General features: G+C 43.7%; 1 protein-coding gene across 3 annotated transcripts in view; it reads left to right on the top strand.

The window, feature by feature from the left end:
- Positions 1 to 16,726, top strand: part of LOC143171859 (ubiquitin-associated protein 2-like) — a 105,221-nt gene that overhangs the window by 32,678 nt on the left and 55,817 nt on the right. For all 3 annotated transcript variants that reach the window (XM_076360966.1, XM_076360965.1, XM_076360964.1), the window contains exons 3-6: positions 6,422 to 6,499; positions 8,133 to 8,243; positions 12,158 to 12,311; positions 14,078 to 14,155. In XM_076360966.1, the coding sequence (XP_076217081.1) occupies positions 6,422 to 6,499; positions 8,133 to 8,243; positions 12,158 to 12,311; positions 14,078 to 14,155 (421 nt within the window). The remainder of the gene's footprint in view (positions 1 to 6,421; positions 6,500 to 8,132; positions 8,244 to 12,157; positions 12,312 to 14,077; positions 14,156 to 16,726) is intronic.

The raw sequence follows: 16,726 nt of genomic DNA, 5'->3' as shown, positions 1-16,726 counted from the left end.
TGTGTTCTTCAGCAACGTTTCCCATGAGTGAGGAATTCAGTGTCAGGATTTCTGTCCTGTGACCTCAGTGTCCTCAGATCTTCCATATGCCAGCATCATGATGCTAGAAGATTTCTGGTCGATAGAGGAATTTGTTTGGGTGGGAAAAGCTTCGTTAGATGCATGATTCAGCATATCTACAAGTCGCAAAATCCTAAACTTCTTGTGCAGTGTCTTCACAAAGTGAAATGAAGATGGTTGTCCACCAGCAGACTAAAATTATTTTGAGTATCTGCGAGATTGAAATTAAGCTCTTACCCCATTGTCTTGATTCTCAGCAGCAGAGTAGTTAAGTTGTGTGCTTGTCTGGGTTACAGAGAGTGTAAAATGTCTCTGTTCCTGGCAACTCGTTATTCTCTTGTCAGGTACTTCTCAAAATTGGACTCAATTCAAGAATTGCCTCAGTTCTCTGCTGGCAAATAGTGCATCAATCTAGAGGTGCTCCCCTGGGAAATTGTGTCTTATTGTTTTCTAGACTGATCTTTAACGTGGAGGGGCTCCTGTTCTCTTTTCTATTAATTATGTGAGCTCAAGCCCTTATCTCCTTGCGTTGCATAGTGGTGATTCATGCTAATGTGTGGATTTAGAAAGCAACTTTTAATAGATGAAGTTGAATTTGTTTTTGTTTTATAACAAGTAAGGCTGCAGGAATATAGCGAGCAGGTTGACAGAAGTGGTAGTTTCCCCTTTTTTGCCATTTGCAAGACAGCAGTGGAGTACTCTGCCTAGTTTTGGGTTCCCTGGCACAGGACAGACATTGGCAGATGGGAGCAAGTCCAGTGAAGAGCTGCAAAGATGGCTGAGAGGCTGGAGCATAGGATGAATGAGTGATGGCTGAGGGAACTGGATTTGTTCAGCCCTAAGGCGGCAAGGCAAGGGTCGTATCTTCTATTCAGATACCTCATGAAAGGGTATAGAAAAGGTGAAACCAGACTCTTCTCAGAGAGACAATGGCACAAGTTGGAACACTGGAAATTCCAGCTGTTAAAAGGACAAAAATTTTTTGTCATGGTCATGGATTAGAGAGGTTGTAGGATCTCTGTCTGGCCCCAAGCAACTCTGATGGGACATGCTCTCAGTGGGAGGTTGCACTGAGTATCACTGGAGGACCTTTCCAACCTGTGATTCATTGATTTTAAGTATTAGGTCTTACCTTTTTCTGCATTTTGTCCACTTATTCTGCTACTTGCATAGTAGAGGGCATTCATCCTACCTGACCCTCAAGGCAGAATGGTGGGCACTCGTCTGAGGGTAAAGGCCGTGGCTCCAGCTGGGGGGTCTGCACCATCTACCCCAGCGGCAGCCGATGCCTCCACACAGACGGAACTGCTGAAGGGAGAGGCTGCAGTGCAGACCTCAGGCTGCAGGGAGTGCCTAGACCTCTCTCCTGGGGCAGGGACAGGCAGCAGACCTGCCTGCAAAAGGTGTGCCTGGGTCGAGGACCTCCTGCAGCAGGTGGCTGAGCTGCAGGAGGCGGTGAGAAGACTGCATAACATCAGGGAGGCGGAGAAGGAGCTAGATTGCTGGTTCCAAGTGCAGTCTGCAGCGGACCCGCAGCCCACGGCCAAACAGCCAAAAACTCCCCCACCGGCACACACAGAAGGGAGCAGGGGGGGCAATAATGCAGAAGAATGGACGGTTGCAAAGGCAAGGACCAGCAGGAGGAAGAGACTTCCCCCAAAGCCTGAGGTGCCCTTGCAGAACCGCTTCACCGCTCTGCAGGCTGAAGAGGAAAGTCCTGTCACACCAGGAGAAGCGCTGGAGCTGAGTAATGCAGCCCAATCTGCCCCCTGTATAACAACCAGTGCAACTAAGAAAAGGCGATGGGTGATAGTAGTAGGTGACTCTCTTCTGAGAGGTACGGAGGCACCCATTTGCCGACCAGATGCACTCTCTAGAGAGGTGTGCTGCTTACTGGGGGCTTGCATCAGGGATGTCACTGAGAGGCTTCCAAGCCTCGTACAGTCCACTGACTATTATCCGCCGCTGCTGTTTCATGTGGGCACCAGTGACACAACCAGGAACAGTCTGAGGACTATCAAGAAGGACTACAGAGCCCTGGGACTCAGGCTAAGGGACTCAGGAGCACAGGTAGTTTTTTTCATCAATCCTGCCGGTCAAAGGGAAGGGGTTTGAAAGGGCCAGTCGAATCTGGCGAGTCAACAAATGGTTACAGGACTTGTGCCACAGCCAGGGGTTTGGCTACTTAGACCATGGGACTCGCTTTGAGAAACCTGGTCTACTGGGGGCTGACAGGGTCCATCTGTCAGAGGAGGGGAAGAGCATCTTTGGTCATAGGCTTGCCAAGCTGGTGAAGAGGGCTTTAAACTAGAGATGCCGGGGGAGGGGAACCTCAGTCCATCCCACTCCTACTAGTTTGATGCCAGGGCCAGCAATAGATGCCCAGAGCCTGGAGAAGGAACACAGGTCAGCAGGAGAGCGCCTGAAGAGCAGCACAAAGGAACTCCAGCCAGTAAGACAGCTTCATCGGGGGCCCAACTTAAATGCCTCTATGCAAACGCACGTAGCATGGGGAATAACCAAGAGGCGTTAGAGACATGCGCACGCCTGCAGGGCTACGACCTTATTGGCATCACGGAGACGTGGTGGGATGGCTCCTATGACTGGAGTGTTGGGATGGAGGGATACAGGCCCTTTAGGAAGGACAGGCAGGGGAGACAAGGAGGGGGTGTCGCCCTCTATGTCAATGACCAGCTGGAGTGCATGGAGCTCTGCCTGGGGATGGATGAGGAGCCAACTGAGAGCTTATGGGTCAGAATTAAAGGGAAGGCAGGGACAGGTGACATTACGGTGGGGGTCTGCTACAGGCCACCCGACCAGGAAGACCGAGCGGATGAGGCCCTCTATAGACAGATAGGAGCAGCCTCACGCTCACAAGCCCTGGTCCTCATGGGGGACTTCAACCACCCCGACATCTGTTGGAGGGACAACATGGCAGGGCATAAGCAATCCGGGAGTGTCCTGGTTTCAGCAGGGATAGAGTTAATTTCCTTTCTAGTAGCTGGTACAGTGTTTTGGATTTAGGATGAGAACAAAGTTGATAACGCACCGATGTTTTAGTTGTTGCTAGGTAATGCTTACACTAGTCAAGGACTTTTCAGCTTCCTATGCTCTACCGACTGAGAAGGCTGGAGGTGCACAAGAAGCTGGGAGGGGGCACAGCCAAACTGGCCAAAGGGACATTCCATACCATGTGACGTCACGCTCAGTACATAAACTGGGGAAAGCTGGCCGGGGGAGGCCGCTGCTCAGGGACTGGCTGGGCATCGGTCGGCGGGTGGTGAGCAATTGTACTGTGCATCACTTGTTTTGTGTATTATTATTATTATTATCATATTATTATTATCATTTTATTTCAATTATTAAACTGTTTTTATCTCAACCCACGAGTTTTTCTAACTTGTGCTCTTCCAATTCTCTCCCCCGTCCCACCGGGTGGGGGGGAGTGAGCGAGCGGCTGTGTGGTGCTTAGCTGCCGACTGAAATTAAACCACGACAGGGAGGTTCCTGGAATGCGTCGATGATATAACTTCCTTCTCCAAGTGGTAGAGGAGCCAATGAGGAGAGGGGCTATGCTGGACCTTGTTCTCACCAACAAGGAGGGGCTGGTGGGGAATGTGAAGCTCAAGGGCAGCCTGGGCTGCAGTGACCACGAAATGGTGGAGTTCAAGATCCTTAGGGCACCGAGGAGGGCGCACAGCAAGCTCACTACCCTGGACTGCAGGAGAGCGGACTTTGGCCTCTTCAGGGATCTGCTTGGTAGAGCGCCATGGGACAAAGCCTTGGAGGGAAGAGGGGCCCAAGAAAGCTGGGTAATATTCAAGGATCACCTCCTTCAAGCTCAGGAGCGATGCATCCCAACAAAGAGGAAGTCAGGCAAAAACGCCAGGAGGCCTGCATGGATGAACAAGGAGCTCCTGGACAAACTCAAACACAAAAAGGAAGCCTACAGAGGGTGGAAGCAAGGACAGGTAGCCTGGGAGGAATACAGAGAAATTGTCTGAGCAGCCAGGGATCAGGTTAGGGAAGCTAAAGCCCTGATAGAATTAAATCTGGCCAGGGACATCAAGGGCAACAAGAAAAGATTCTATAGGTACGTCGGGGATAACAGGAAGACGAGGGAAAATGTGGGCCCTCTCCGGAATGAAACGGGAGACCTGGTTACCCGGGACATGGAGAAGGCGGAGGTACTCAATGACTTTTTTGCATCGGTCTTCACCGGCAAGTACCTGAGCCTCACCGCCCAAGCCGCAGAAGGCAAAGGCGGGGACTGGGAGAATGAAGAGCCACCCACTGTGGGAGAACATCAGGTTCGAGACCATCTAAGGCACCTGAAGGTGCACGAGTCCATGGGACCCGATGAGATCCATCCGAGGGTCCTGAAGGAACTGGCGGATGAAGTTGCTAAGCCACTATCCATCGTATTTGAGAAGTCGTGGCAGTCCGGAGAAGTTCCCACTGACTGGAAAAGGGGGAACATAACCCCCATTTTTAAAAAGGGAAGAAAGGAAGACCCGGGGAACTACAGGCCAGTCAGTCTCACCTCTGTGCCTGGGAAGATCATGGAACAGATCCTCCTGGAAGCTATGCTAAGGCACATGGAGGACAGGGAGGTGACTGGAGACAGCCAGCATGGCTTCACCAAGGGCAAGTCCTGCCTGACTAACCTAGTGGCCTTCTCTGATGGGGTGACTACATCAGTGGACACAGGAAGGGCTACAGATGTCGTCTCTCTGGACCTCTGTAAGGCCTTTGACGCAGTCCCCCACAACACCCTTCTCTCTAAACTGGAGAGGTATGGATTTGATGGGTGGACTGTCCGGTGGGTGAGGAATTGGTTAGATGGTCACATCCAGAGGGTAGTGGTCAACGGCTCAATGTCCGGATGGAGGTTGGTGATGAGTGGCATCCCGCAGGGGTCCGTATTGGGACCGGTACTGTTTAATATCTTCATCAATGCCATAGACAGTGGGATCAAGTGTACCCTCAGCAAGTTTGCAGATGACACCAAGCTGAGTGGTGCGGTCGACATGCCAGAGGGACGGGATGCCATCCAGAGGGACCTGGACAAGCTCGAGAAGTGGGCCCGTGTGAACCTCATGAGGTTCAACAAGGCCAAGTGCAAGGTCCTGCACCTGGGTCGGGGCAACCCCTGGTATCAATACAGGCTGGGGGATGAAGGGATTGAGAGCAGCCCTGCCGAGAAGGACTTGGGGGTACTGGTGGATGAAAAGCTGGACATGAGCCAGCAATGTGCGCTCGCAGCCCAGAAGGCCAACCGTATCCTGGGCTGCATCAAAAGAAGCGTGGCCAGCAGGTCGAGGGAGGTGATTCTGCCCCTCTACTCTGCTCTGGTGAGACCCCACCTGGAGTACTGTGTCCAGCTCTGGAGCCCTCAGCATAAGAAAGACATGGACCTGTTGGAGTGGGTCCAGAAGAGGGCCACGACAATGATCAGGGGGCTGGAACACCTCTCCTATGAAGAAAGGCTGAGAGAGTTGGGGTTGTTCAGCCTAGAGAAGAGAAGGCTCCGGGGAGACCTTATTGCAGCCTATCAGTACTTAAAGGGGGCTTATAAAAAAGATGGTGGCAAACTTTTTAGCAGGGCCTGTTGCGACAGGACAAGGGGGAATGGCTTTAAACTAAAGGGGGGTGGATTTAGACTAGATATAAGGAAGAAATTTTTTACGCTGAGGGTGGTGAAGCACTGGCACAGGTTTCCCAGAGAGGTGGTGGATGCCCCATCCCTGGAAACATTCCAGGTCAGGTTGGACGGGGCTCTGAGCAACCTGATCTAGTTGAAGATGTCCCTGCCCACAGCAGGGGGGTTGGACTAGATGACCTTTAGAGGTCCCTTCCAACCCAAACTATTCTTTGATTCTATGACTCAGTCTCTTTTTAAGTGCTCATAAAACTACAGAGTCGGGTTGTTGTTGGGAGAGTTGTGGAAGGTGATATGAGCAGGAATTGTCAGACGTGGTTAATTTAGAAATACCGTTGCCAGTTTGTTATGATAAAACTCTAACTCTGGAGTGGTAGATACTAAATAAAAGTAATAATATCAAAGCGTAGGCTTCTGTGGTAAATTTTATTTTATTATATGGTTGTCTTGTCTATGTGGTGACCTTTAACTGTGGTTCAAACACGTTAGAACATGTTGAAATTGCTTCTGTTCTAGCTAACTTTTTAAGTATAAAATGGGCATAGAGGAGATGTTAATCCCTTCCCCATAGCATCAGTGTGCTTGTTGTGTATGTTCTTTTTGAGAATCTGGAGAAAAAAATATAGTGACACTAGGAGATACTTTAAAAAAAATATATTGTTACCTTTTGTTACTTTGTTGGATGTTTGCATTTTTCAGGCAACAGCAGAACAGATTCGCCTTGCTCAGATGATCGACGATAAGAACGATGCAGATTTTGAAGATAAAGTGAAACAAGTATGTTTCTTATGGTACAGAGTTTTTATGCCCTGCACTAAGGTGCTCCAAAGCTGGCTTACATTTTGGAGCTAGAGCATCTATTTCTGATTTAGATGAAACCTTTTTCAGAAGGACGTGAGTTTAACTAGGAAAAGGTGCTCTTATTGCATTGTAAAGTCTGTTTACAAGAAATTGTTTGGTAATGTAGCTCTGGCTGTATAGTTACACCAGTGTGTTTTCCTTTGTAAGACAAGCCTTTAAGTCAAAACTCATCTGTGCTGATGTCTCTTCCAGACTGTATCTCTAGTATGGTCCTGATGCTTAATGATTGTCAGAATAAAGAGTGCATTCAGCTTGTCCACATGTACACGCACGTGGGAAAAATATGTAAACTGAGTTTGCTAGTATCTTGGCTGTTTTTCAGGAAAAGTAAAAATCTAGTCATAGCTTAAAGGTGAATTGAAGTGTTATTTAAAAAAAAAAAAATCTGACCTCACAGATCTGTGTATGCATTAAAATGATAGAACTACACTGTGAAAATGAAATCTCACACCATTTCCTCTACCATGCTGAGTTTCGGGTGTAGATGCTCGAGCTTCCATTACCCAATTGGAGCTGAGACCATTAATTCAAGCAGTACTGAGAATCCGGGTCCCTGTTCTGCTGCAGGTATCGGTGATTTTGTCCTAGTGAACACATCACAACTCATGAAGAACCTAGGAGTACACCCAGAAGGAGAGAACAATTAGTGTGAATGCATTAATGCAGCAGAGGAGGAGATTTCTTGATTTCTTTTCCTTTGTAAAACCTCCTCTGAAGCATTGTTAAGTGCTTTTTGTTGTTCTTGTTATAAACTTGTTCTGTTGCTGTGCCAGAAGTGAAGTCTTGTACTTCCTGAAGCCAAAGGACCCTCGTCAATAGTGCCTGTAGCTCTGCCGGTGGGAAGGATAAGAATTAAGTTCTCCATAGGAAATCTCCAATATTTTACATTGTGCATATATATTTCTAGCTCAGTTTTTTTTTCTTTGGGTGAAGTTGCTGGTTGTGTCCCGTGACAGACTGTGATTATTTCTATCTCACGCTCCTCAGGATGTGCACCGCAGGTCCATGGAGCATAATTCTGTACTAGGTCTCCTTAAGTAGCCATCACTTATGCCTTTTGTGTGGCTTTATGCTGAAATGGATCGAGGGAGCTGATCTGGCTGAAAAATAACCTTTTTCTTAGTCTGGATGTTTTTCCAGATGGATCTGTTCTCTGCCATGGCTTACCTTATGTCTGTTCTCACACAGTGGGATAAGAAGGGGATGTTTGGTGGGGAGGGAGAGAGGATGATACTGGAGCTGTCCTGGTCTTTTATATCTTTACCCTCATATACTGCTGTCTCTGGGGTGACAACATTTGCTGCAAGCATAAAGTTAAAGGAAAAGAAAAAGTGTGAGAGTGCTTTCTTGATTACCATTTAATTTGTGTTTCATCCTGTCTCTTGTCTGAATCCCAAGCAGATCTGTAAAATGCAGATACCTTTATTTAGGATTTTAGTTTGCTCTGACACAGTAGCTATGCACTTTATTGGAATCTGTGGTGGTACTAACTCTTATTTTCTTATGATAATAATTTGGATATTTTAACGTGTCTGACTTTTACTACCAGCTTATGGAAGTGACGGGGAAAAACCAGGATGAGTGCATAGTGGCACTACATGATTGTAATGGGGACGTGAACAGAGCAATCAACATACTGCTAGAAGGAAGTTCAGACACGGTAAGGTTTTACTTTCATATTAAACCGCTCTTTCTGTTTGCTGTGCCTTTCTACTTCTAAGAAGTGATTGGGAAAGTCATATTTCGGAAGCTTTCGATTTCCATGTCTCCATTCAAATTCTTTTGAAGGAAATGGAGACCAGGGCAGCTTCTCTACTGCATGCATACCTTGGAGTAGGCTGAACCTTGAAAATGTTGTGGGTGTTCAGCTGGTCTCTTGCAGAGTCCTCTGGCTTTCATTTACATGCAGCAATTTTAACTCTGCAGCAGAACTCAGTGCTCTGTCAGACATGGGCCTGTTTTTTTCTGCAATGTTTGTAGTTATTCTGTAGCACCTCCACAACCCTGAGACCTGAGTCTAAGTGTTTGCCACGAAGGGCAATCTTTATAAACCTAAAGGGCAGGCAGATATTTTAAGGCGTGCAACTTCTGTAGGTGTGCATTGCCAGTATTGAAGTTGGAGGAGGTTTCCACATCTGAAAGTTACATTGACAATGCTCCTAATGGCAGAAGAGGATACAGCAAGTAGTTGCTCCTTTCACTGTGTTGCTCATTTGCATGACTTTATTGAAAAACAGAAAGAGGAGACTAAACAATGTGTATATAACAACGAATAATGTCACTTATAATGTTGCACAGAGCAATTTTTTTATCCCAAGAGATATCAGGAAAATATGTTTTGCTGCGGTTGAAGTTTTTGCTGGAGGGACTTCTTACAGTTTATCCAAGGCAGTAAACTAGATTCCATCTCATCTAAATTGGGAAAGAAACCTGGACTTCCTTTCTTAATGCTGAACATACAGTATTTCCTGTGATTTCTCAGGATGTGTAGTCTGGCTTATTGTTAATGAGGAAACTCACCCCCCACACACCCTAAATCTAGGACACATACCGTTCTGACTGAGGGGACTTTCTTTTCTATCCCCTTTTCATTTATAAGAGTTGAGGTCATCTAAAACACAGAAGTATATAATACTGAGCGAGCTGGTAAGTTGGGAGTAGAAGAGAGCATTTCACCTTGATTAAATCTATCTTGGTAATGTGCTGGTTTTGTGTTCTCTTGTACTTGTTGTATTTGCCATTTTCTAGTTGAAAATAGTTTTCTGGTTGATAGAGAATGTTAAATGCTTTCTTATTTTAGCAGATTGTTATAAGTGATCATGACATGGAAGAAACTTTCTGAACTCATCAATTAGAAGCATCATATCCATATGTTCTGCTCTTTTGACAAGTCCCTCTGAACCCACTGCTCTCTAGACAAAATGCAACTCAGAAACAAATACAGAGAACTTAAAGGGCTCAAGGAGGAAGGAGTATTAATTAGAAGGGATCCTCATCAGAGCGTGAAGAAATTTCTTCTTCTTTATGGAAGTTTGTGGGCCTCCAACTTGAAGGCTTTGTTTTAAGGCCATTATACTCCGGAACAGTTTAACCGTGGATTTGATGTAAAGTTGGAAGCAGAGGTACTACTAGTTCTGAATGCAGATTCCCAAATCTCTTTTTCTAGTTTCACTCTGCTTTGATGCACTAGAAGTTTGTTGGTTTTTGGTTTTTTTTTTTACCTCATTTGAAAGATGTGTCTATCCAATTTGAGGAATTAGAAGAGCAAGGAGTGATAGCTAGAATGTCTATTTATAATTTCTTTGGCATTCTGCCAGTTTGGTGGTGGTGTTTTTTTTTTGCTGTGTGACTGTTAGTCTTTATGAAGACTTTTCACTTGCAACAGTTGTGACAGTCTGGCTTTGGATAGACAGAGGCTTGTGGATGAGAGTAGAGAAGGGCATGTTTCTTTATCCACGACTTCTATTCATTTAACTTCCTACAGCTGTAAGATCCATTTTATGCCCAACCATGTTTTACTTCCTAAACCTTTGAAGATAGAACAAAGGGGACCTTTCAGGTTATTCTTCTTTTCATCTAAGATCAGGCCAGCAAGAAGGCTTCTGTTACATATTTTTGAAGGTCAGGCTCACAACTGTCTTTTGGATTGCCTCAGGCATCCTCAGCTGAAATTGTAATCGGTTAGCTCCCTTTTACAAAAACAGGCAGCTTTGATAGTCTGTGATGGATTCCTATGCCCAGAGGTAGCATCATTCTCTATCTTAAAGGACGTGCCCAACTTCTCAAGGCTTTCCTCAAAATTATATTGTGGGAAAGCATGGATCTGATGCTTTCATAGTCGTCCTTTTACTGATCCTTCCCAAGTCATGTAAAACCTTCCTAAGGAGAGGCTGCTTCCTCTTAAGCTTTGCAGGATCATCCAGTTTTGGGTATTTCTTAAAATGGTCTAAGATCTTTTGGCACCATGCTCATCAGTGAAATAGTAGTGCATTCTGAACTATATAGACTTGATTGTCAGTGCAGTTATTTTTTTTTTTCTCCTGTGAAGTGTCTCTAAAGCTCTAGGAGTGTTTTAGTGTGTAATGCAGTTACACAGGCTACAGCAGGTGAAGCCATATGATAGTTACTGGAGGAAACAGTTTTCTGTTGCACAAATAACATGGTGTTGCTCAAAGGTGTAGTTTTGTACTTCTAATCCATGCTGTCTGCGCTTCACCTAAGTTGGCTTATGGTGGTGTAGTCTTCTATACTGGAGATGAAATTGAAAACTGATTTCAGCCTTCTTTCTTACCTATACCATGTCAAAAAATGAGAGATTAACCATTCTCTTAGTACTTATTCTCTCAAAGGAGACACTGAAACATTGAGTTTATACTTGTAAACTGCTTTGTTACCTGCTTTCTCAATAGCATTAGTTTTCTCAATTCTAGGCAGCTTGGACTAGCTGGTCATTGCCTACCTCGTGGGGGCTTCTGAGTTGCTGTTGTCTGAATTCAGAAGAGATAGGACAGGACCTAAAAGTACTGATAGCCAACCTTTTGTGTTTGATGCAGGTGCCTGTCAGAGGTCATGGCTTTATGTAGTGCTTCACAGTTGATGGCACCTTATTTGCATATGCAAATTGCCCACTCAAATACCTTACCTATACTGTAAGCTCCTAGAGATGGGGACATACATATAAACCTATCTGCCGTCTTAATGGTTTGCAAATAATACCTTTCTTCTTTGCTTTGCAACTATGGCTCAATAGACTAACCATGCAATTCCATAATATATGAGTTGCTGTGCTATTCTTAGCAACTGTTTTAGTCATTTTATTTTTAACTCCTACAGATACTCCTATGGAGCCGATATGATCCCTGAATTTATTTTAAAGATAGAGTTTAATATTAAAGCTGAAGCCTGATGTTTGGACCTTGGTCCCTTGTCTTGTTTAGATATAGTTTTTCCTGTATTTTGTTGTGTGTGATGAGCTGTAGCTGTTAAGAGTGGATGGTCTGGCTTATCATGGCCCCAGTTTTCCCAAGTTGTTCTGCCATTCTGTCTCTTGGTGCTTGAATTCTAGTACATCTGGATAATGGTTTTTCTTTTTTCTTCCCCCCCCCCCCCCCCCCCCCCCGGCCACGTACTTATTCTCAGCAGTCTCTTGTTCGATGATGCTTATAAGCATTTTTTCATTTCCTTGGGAGAAAAAGATAGCTCTGTGCATGCTCCCTTGCTAGATTTATGGAGGTAGTTGAGAGGGAAACTATTGCTTGCTTTGCAGATTTTCTGCGTTGTGGTCGTATCTAGGCTTCCTTGAACTGGTAAAAGTCCATTATAGCCAGAAATATTTGGGATTCTCACATTCCATAAGAAAATCCAACTTCTAAAACTTGTTTCTTTCTCATCTCTTCCCAAAAATACAGCCTGTGTTTCCATTTGTATCAGTGTAGTTTGCAAGGTATTACATATGTGACGTTATGCAAATACCTGTTTTTTTCCATGAACTGGAGGGGTGTGCGGTGGAAGTATGCATTGAGAGCTGTCTCTTCCTTTTTGACTTTTGTATCTAATTGTATTCTACCCAAATAGACTTCCTGGGAGACTGTAGGGGGAAAGAAGAAAAGCCTTGGAAAGGAAAGTTCAGAAAACAAAGAGAACAGAGAAAAACGAGGGGACAGAGAAGTGAGTCGCGGATGGGGAAGTTCCAACAGACGGGGAAGAGGAGGCAGCCGTGGCCGAGAGTGTACGTATAGGGGTTCATTTTTAAAGATTCAGACACTTTTTTTCTTGCAGCTGAAACTGGCTGAGTTGAGAGCAAATGCTTAATGGAGTAAAGTCCATCCAAGCTATAGCTCAGTGCTGAAGGGATCATAACTTGTTTGTGCGACAGGTATGCTTGATCTGTCTACGTGACTTGGTTTTGGGATGGTCTGTGCTTGTTCAGAGACACTCAATTTAATGTAAATTTCTGTCCTTTTTTGATTAATTGTTCTTGTACAAATTGCTGTTCTTTATGTAAGTTTTAGAATTGAGTCTTTGTAAGACTGCTTGAGAGCAAGTATGTTGCTGCACAGCTGATACACTTTTTTGTTTCTTTTAATGAAAAAATTATCCAGCTTTGACTCCATCTCCTTTTATGAGTGGGAGAACCTGAAGATGTTCTCATCTTCTCATAAGGGGAATGAAAAGACTGGGATCATTATTAATCTCTAGCATATATTACTCACATAAGCCAACCAAAGGTGAGTTTCTACAACAGAGAAAATTATTTGTGAATTGAAACATTTAAAAATTTGCTACAGTTTATACAGGTGCAATAATACATTGTACAAAAGCAAACTGATGTTTCCAAGTTAGGTAGCATCACATTAGAGCACCATTGGATACACATTGCTTTTTTCTCTAAGTTTTATCAGCAGTATCAAAGCTGTATACATTGCCTGTAAGGGCCATACACAACACTGATAGATGAGCAGAGAAACTGGAATGAAAAAAATATGTTTAGCTTTTCACTTAAAAGCAGGGGAAATATTTACAATATTAGCCAACTCTTCTAATTCATTATTGGAATATATTCAAATGTGCCAATGAAGACATTGTGAATCTTTGTAGAATAGAGTAACGTCAAGATAGGAAAAAATATTAATAAAACTTGCAGCTGTGCTTAGAACAAATTGAAATCGGATCCATCAAAATGAAAGTGAGGGGCAAAATTTTTGCCAGAGCCAGATGCTGCTTGTCTCTTTTTGTAAACTGGAATTAAAGATTTTTCAGATGGCTACTAAATCTTGATATTCTCTTCCCAGCTTCCCAGTCCAAGCATTAATGATTTTGTTGCTGCTATTAGGAAAAGTTGTGCAGTACAAAATCTCAGCAGTGTTTTAAGTGGCCAGTCTTTTTTTTTTTTTTTTTTTCTTCAAGGAGCCAGCCATCTTTCAGAGTACATCCTCAGGAGTTTTCCACAAAATAGTTAAGTTGCAGTGCTTTTCTAATGCCTCACCTTCACTCAGTCGTCATCCCTCTGATTTAAATACAGAGCAGAGTTCTTTTAAGTTTCCCTGTTTGTACAGGGATGTGGTATGGGCAGACAGGAGAAGAGTTGGTGTTCTTGGTTATCCCTTATTCTTTCACTGTTGCCACCCAGTGCGTATTATCAAGGAAGCATGGTATGAAGCAGCTTTATTTCCTACCTCGTTAAAGAGGTGAGGCCATAATTAATTTAAGTGTAGGCTGCAAAACACTGCACTTTTTTTTTCTCTCCAAAAAACAGAAGTGTGTCTTCTGAGGGACATTTCACTCTTATTAGATAATTTTGCTTCCTAATTGTACAGTGCAAAGTAAACATAACTTGCTTGTAGCTAGGCCCCCAAAGAAGAGGGGTGACTGAGATCTGTTGACCAGCTCACTTTAGAATCTTGCCTTTTCTTTTGGGGTTCAGGTTAAGCAGATGGCTATATTGTCTCATGTATGAGTCTCTAAAGCTTCTTTTAAGCTGTCCTCTCTCCACAGTTAGAGCTGAAGAGAATGGAGTGGATAACAATCAAGGAGACAAGCCTTCAGACCGTGGGAAACGTGGCCGTGGGAGAGGTGAGATGGTGGCATTGGTGTGGGACTGGCACTGATTTCATGTCCTGAAATGGAACTCTCCCATATATTTCTTTAAAGACTTCTTTTTAAGTGTTTGTTGGTTATCCTTTGATTCCATAAGCACTTCAGCCACCTCTAATTTAGGTACGTCCCCCTCCCTTACCCCTTGTCATGTCTTGGTCTCAGAACAACTTGAAAGAATAGACACAAATCACCTTTATGGTAATTTCCTGTGTAGCAGGCTGGTGTGCTCTGGCTATGGAGAGCTGTTTTCCCAGATTGACTCATGCCAGCCTCCTGTGAGTGGGAGTGCACTGGGCTCCTCAGGATGTACCTTGGCAGCAGGAGAGTACAAGATTCCATCTGTAAGGCTCTCGGGGAGGGATTTGATGTGTACTTGTGCCGTTTCTTTGGGGTGGATCTGGTTGTCAGGCTTGCCTTCTGTTTTCGGTAGCCAATCAGAAAAAGTGCAAGTCACCTTAGAGACTTTTTGGTAAGAAAAGGAATTTGGCATGGAAGAGTTGATGAGGAGAACTGTGGAAAAAGAATACTGCGGAGTCTTAGGTACAGCTCCGATCCTATCCTGTAGAAGAGATACAAAAGATGTTGATAATGGATTTGATGTGGAATCAAGGGATGTGTAGTTGGTTTGGATTTTCATGGGTTGGAGTGGAAAGAGGCTTGTTTTTTCTTAGAGCAGGAGGAATGAAAATGAGTAACCTAGGTACAGTGCAGATTGTGTGGGGAAGCGGGTATTAAATGAGTTAAATCGATAAAGTGCACAGCAGAGCTAATGTACTTAATAAGTAATGTCTGACTCGCGAAAAATTCTGCCTTCAAAGGACTCCCTTCTCTTTGGAATATCCAGTAATGAGGCATTCAAAGACAGGCACATCCAACTTCATTGTCTCCGGATCTGCATCTTGAAGGAGTGGAAAGATGCAAAGACATGTAGCTTCCAGAGGGTTGTGAGAATGACTTGGTTGTGCCTGTGAATCGGCAAATACCAATGGTGTGTGCAGAGAGGTAGCTTTGCAGGGGAGGGTGTGGTATAGTTCACAGCTACAGTTTTTGGTATGTTAGCACTGTTAATAGATGGAATGTAAGTCTTTCGGTTATTTGTTTTATAAAATAATCCTTTATACTCAAATTGTAAATATAAAGGTAGGATTTTTTTTAAATTGTTGGGTGAAACTTAGAGGTTAATTTCAAATGCAGTCTATTTTTTGCTTTGTAACCTTATGAACAATACACTGCTTTTGTTGTCAACACTTGTAGCTTTCTAGATGAATATCATGTCTCAAGCCAAAGCACTTAATCATCAGATCAAACTGACGTATCTGACTGAAGAAATAGGAACAACTTCAACTAATTTCTGTTCACTGGCTTAGTGTACATAGTATTACTGTATGTCTCTACCAAATATTTTAGACTGTACATTCATGTGAGCAAAGGATCTTAATGAAGTGTTCTCAACTGTCTATGATAAACCCGTTGAATGACTTCAGGATCATTATATTACAAGTGTGTATATTCTGTGGCAGGAAATACCTAATTTATAATGCAAGCCCTTGAAATCTGCAGGGAGTTGTATAAAGCTGTGTAATTCACTTCTCAGTATTTCAGGGATGCGTGATCTTCTTTCTTTAGATATTAGTAGAAATAATAAAAAAAAGCTTCCTGCCATTTCATTCAGTAGTCTTTCTTTTCTGTTGCACAAAATAGTCAAATGTGGGATAAAGTACTTCAGCTGAAAGTAAATAGATTGCTGGTAATCATCACAGAACCCTTTTTTAGAAATGTTTCATGCAGAGTGTGTAGGAATCTAGGCATTGGATACAAAATTAGGGGTCAGCTAATATCTGAGCAATGCACTGCCTCTCATATTTTAAGCTACCTTCTCAGGCTGGAGTTCTCTTACTGGCTGCTTTCTAGAGGAAGATTTGCTGGGCCATCGTATTACTGCTTCACTGTAGAACAACCTAATTTTAAGAAATGATATGCACTGAAAATAGCAGAAATGGGATTGACAGTGGGGTGATAATGTGCTGTTTACTGAGGGGGGAAAACCCCTATACTGAGTATTTCAGCCTTGGTGCTGTAGGCACTAGCTTCCGTGCAGTAGATCTTCCGTTAATGACTGTGTGACATTCCTTGCAACTTTATAGGGTAGTAGGTATACAGTGTACAAACACCACTGGTTGCTGGTATGCAGGAGGTCAGGGATTTGAAGTAGATACACGTTATTGACTGATTAACAGAAAGCAAAAATGCATCACAGGATGTGTTTCAGGACGCATCCCAGGTGAAATTGCTCTGCCCTTAATCTTTGCTTGCTAAACTGAGGGTGTAAACTTTGGCTTGGAAAGGAGTCAAGGAATTTCTTTTTTTAAGATTGCCTTCCCATCTGTCTTTCTTTTCAGAACTGAATTTCTTGAATGAGCTTAATTTAGATGTAAAAAATACTATAATGGTGATGGATAGTAATTGCATCAAAGTGATTATATTTATGTGTCAGTATTGCAAGGATTTGTAACTGTCAGGAATGGAATCTTGTGAAGGGATTATGGA

The sequence above is a fragment of the Aptenodytes patagonicus genome, chromosome W (genome assembly GCF_965638725.1).
Source record: "Aptenodytes patagonicus chromosome W, bAptPat1.pri.cur, whole genome shotgun sequence".
In the NCBI taxonomy this organism is placed as follows: Eukaryota; Metazoa; Chordata; class Aves; order Sphenisciformes; family Spheniscidae; genus Aptenodytes; species Aptenodytes patagonicus.
This window is presented reverse-complemented; position numbering and strand designations above follow the sequence as displayed.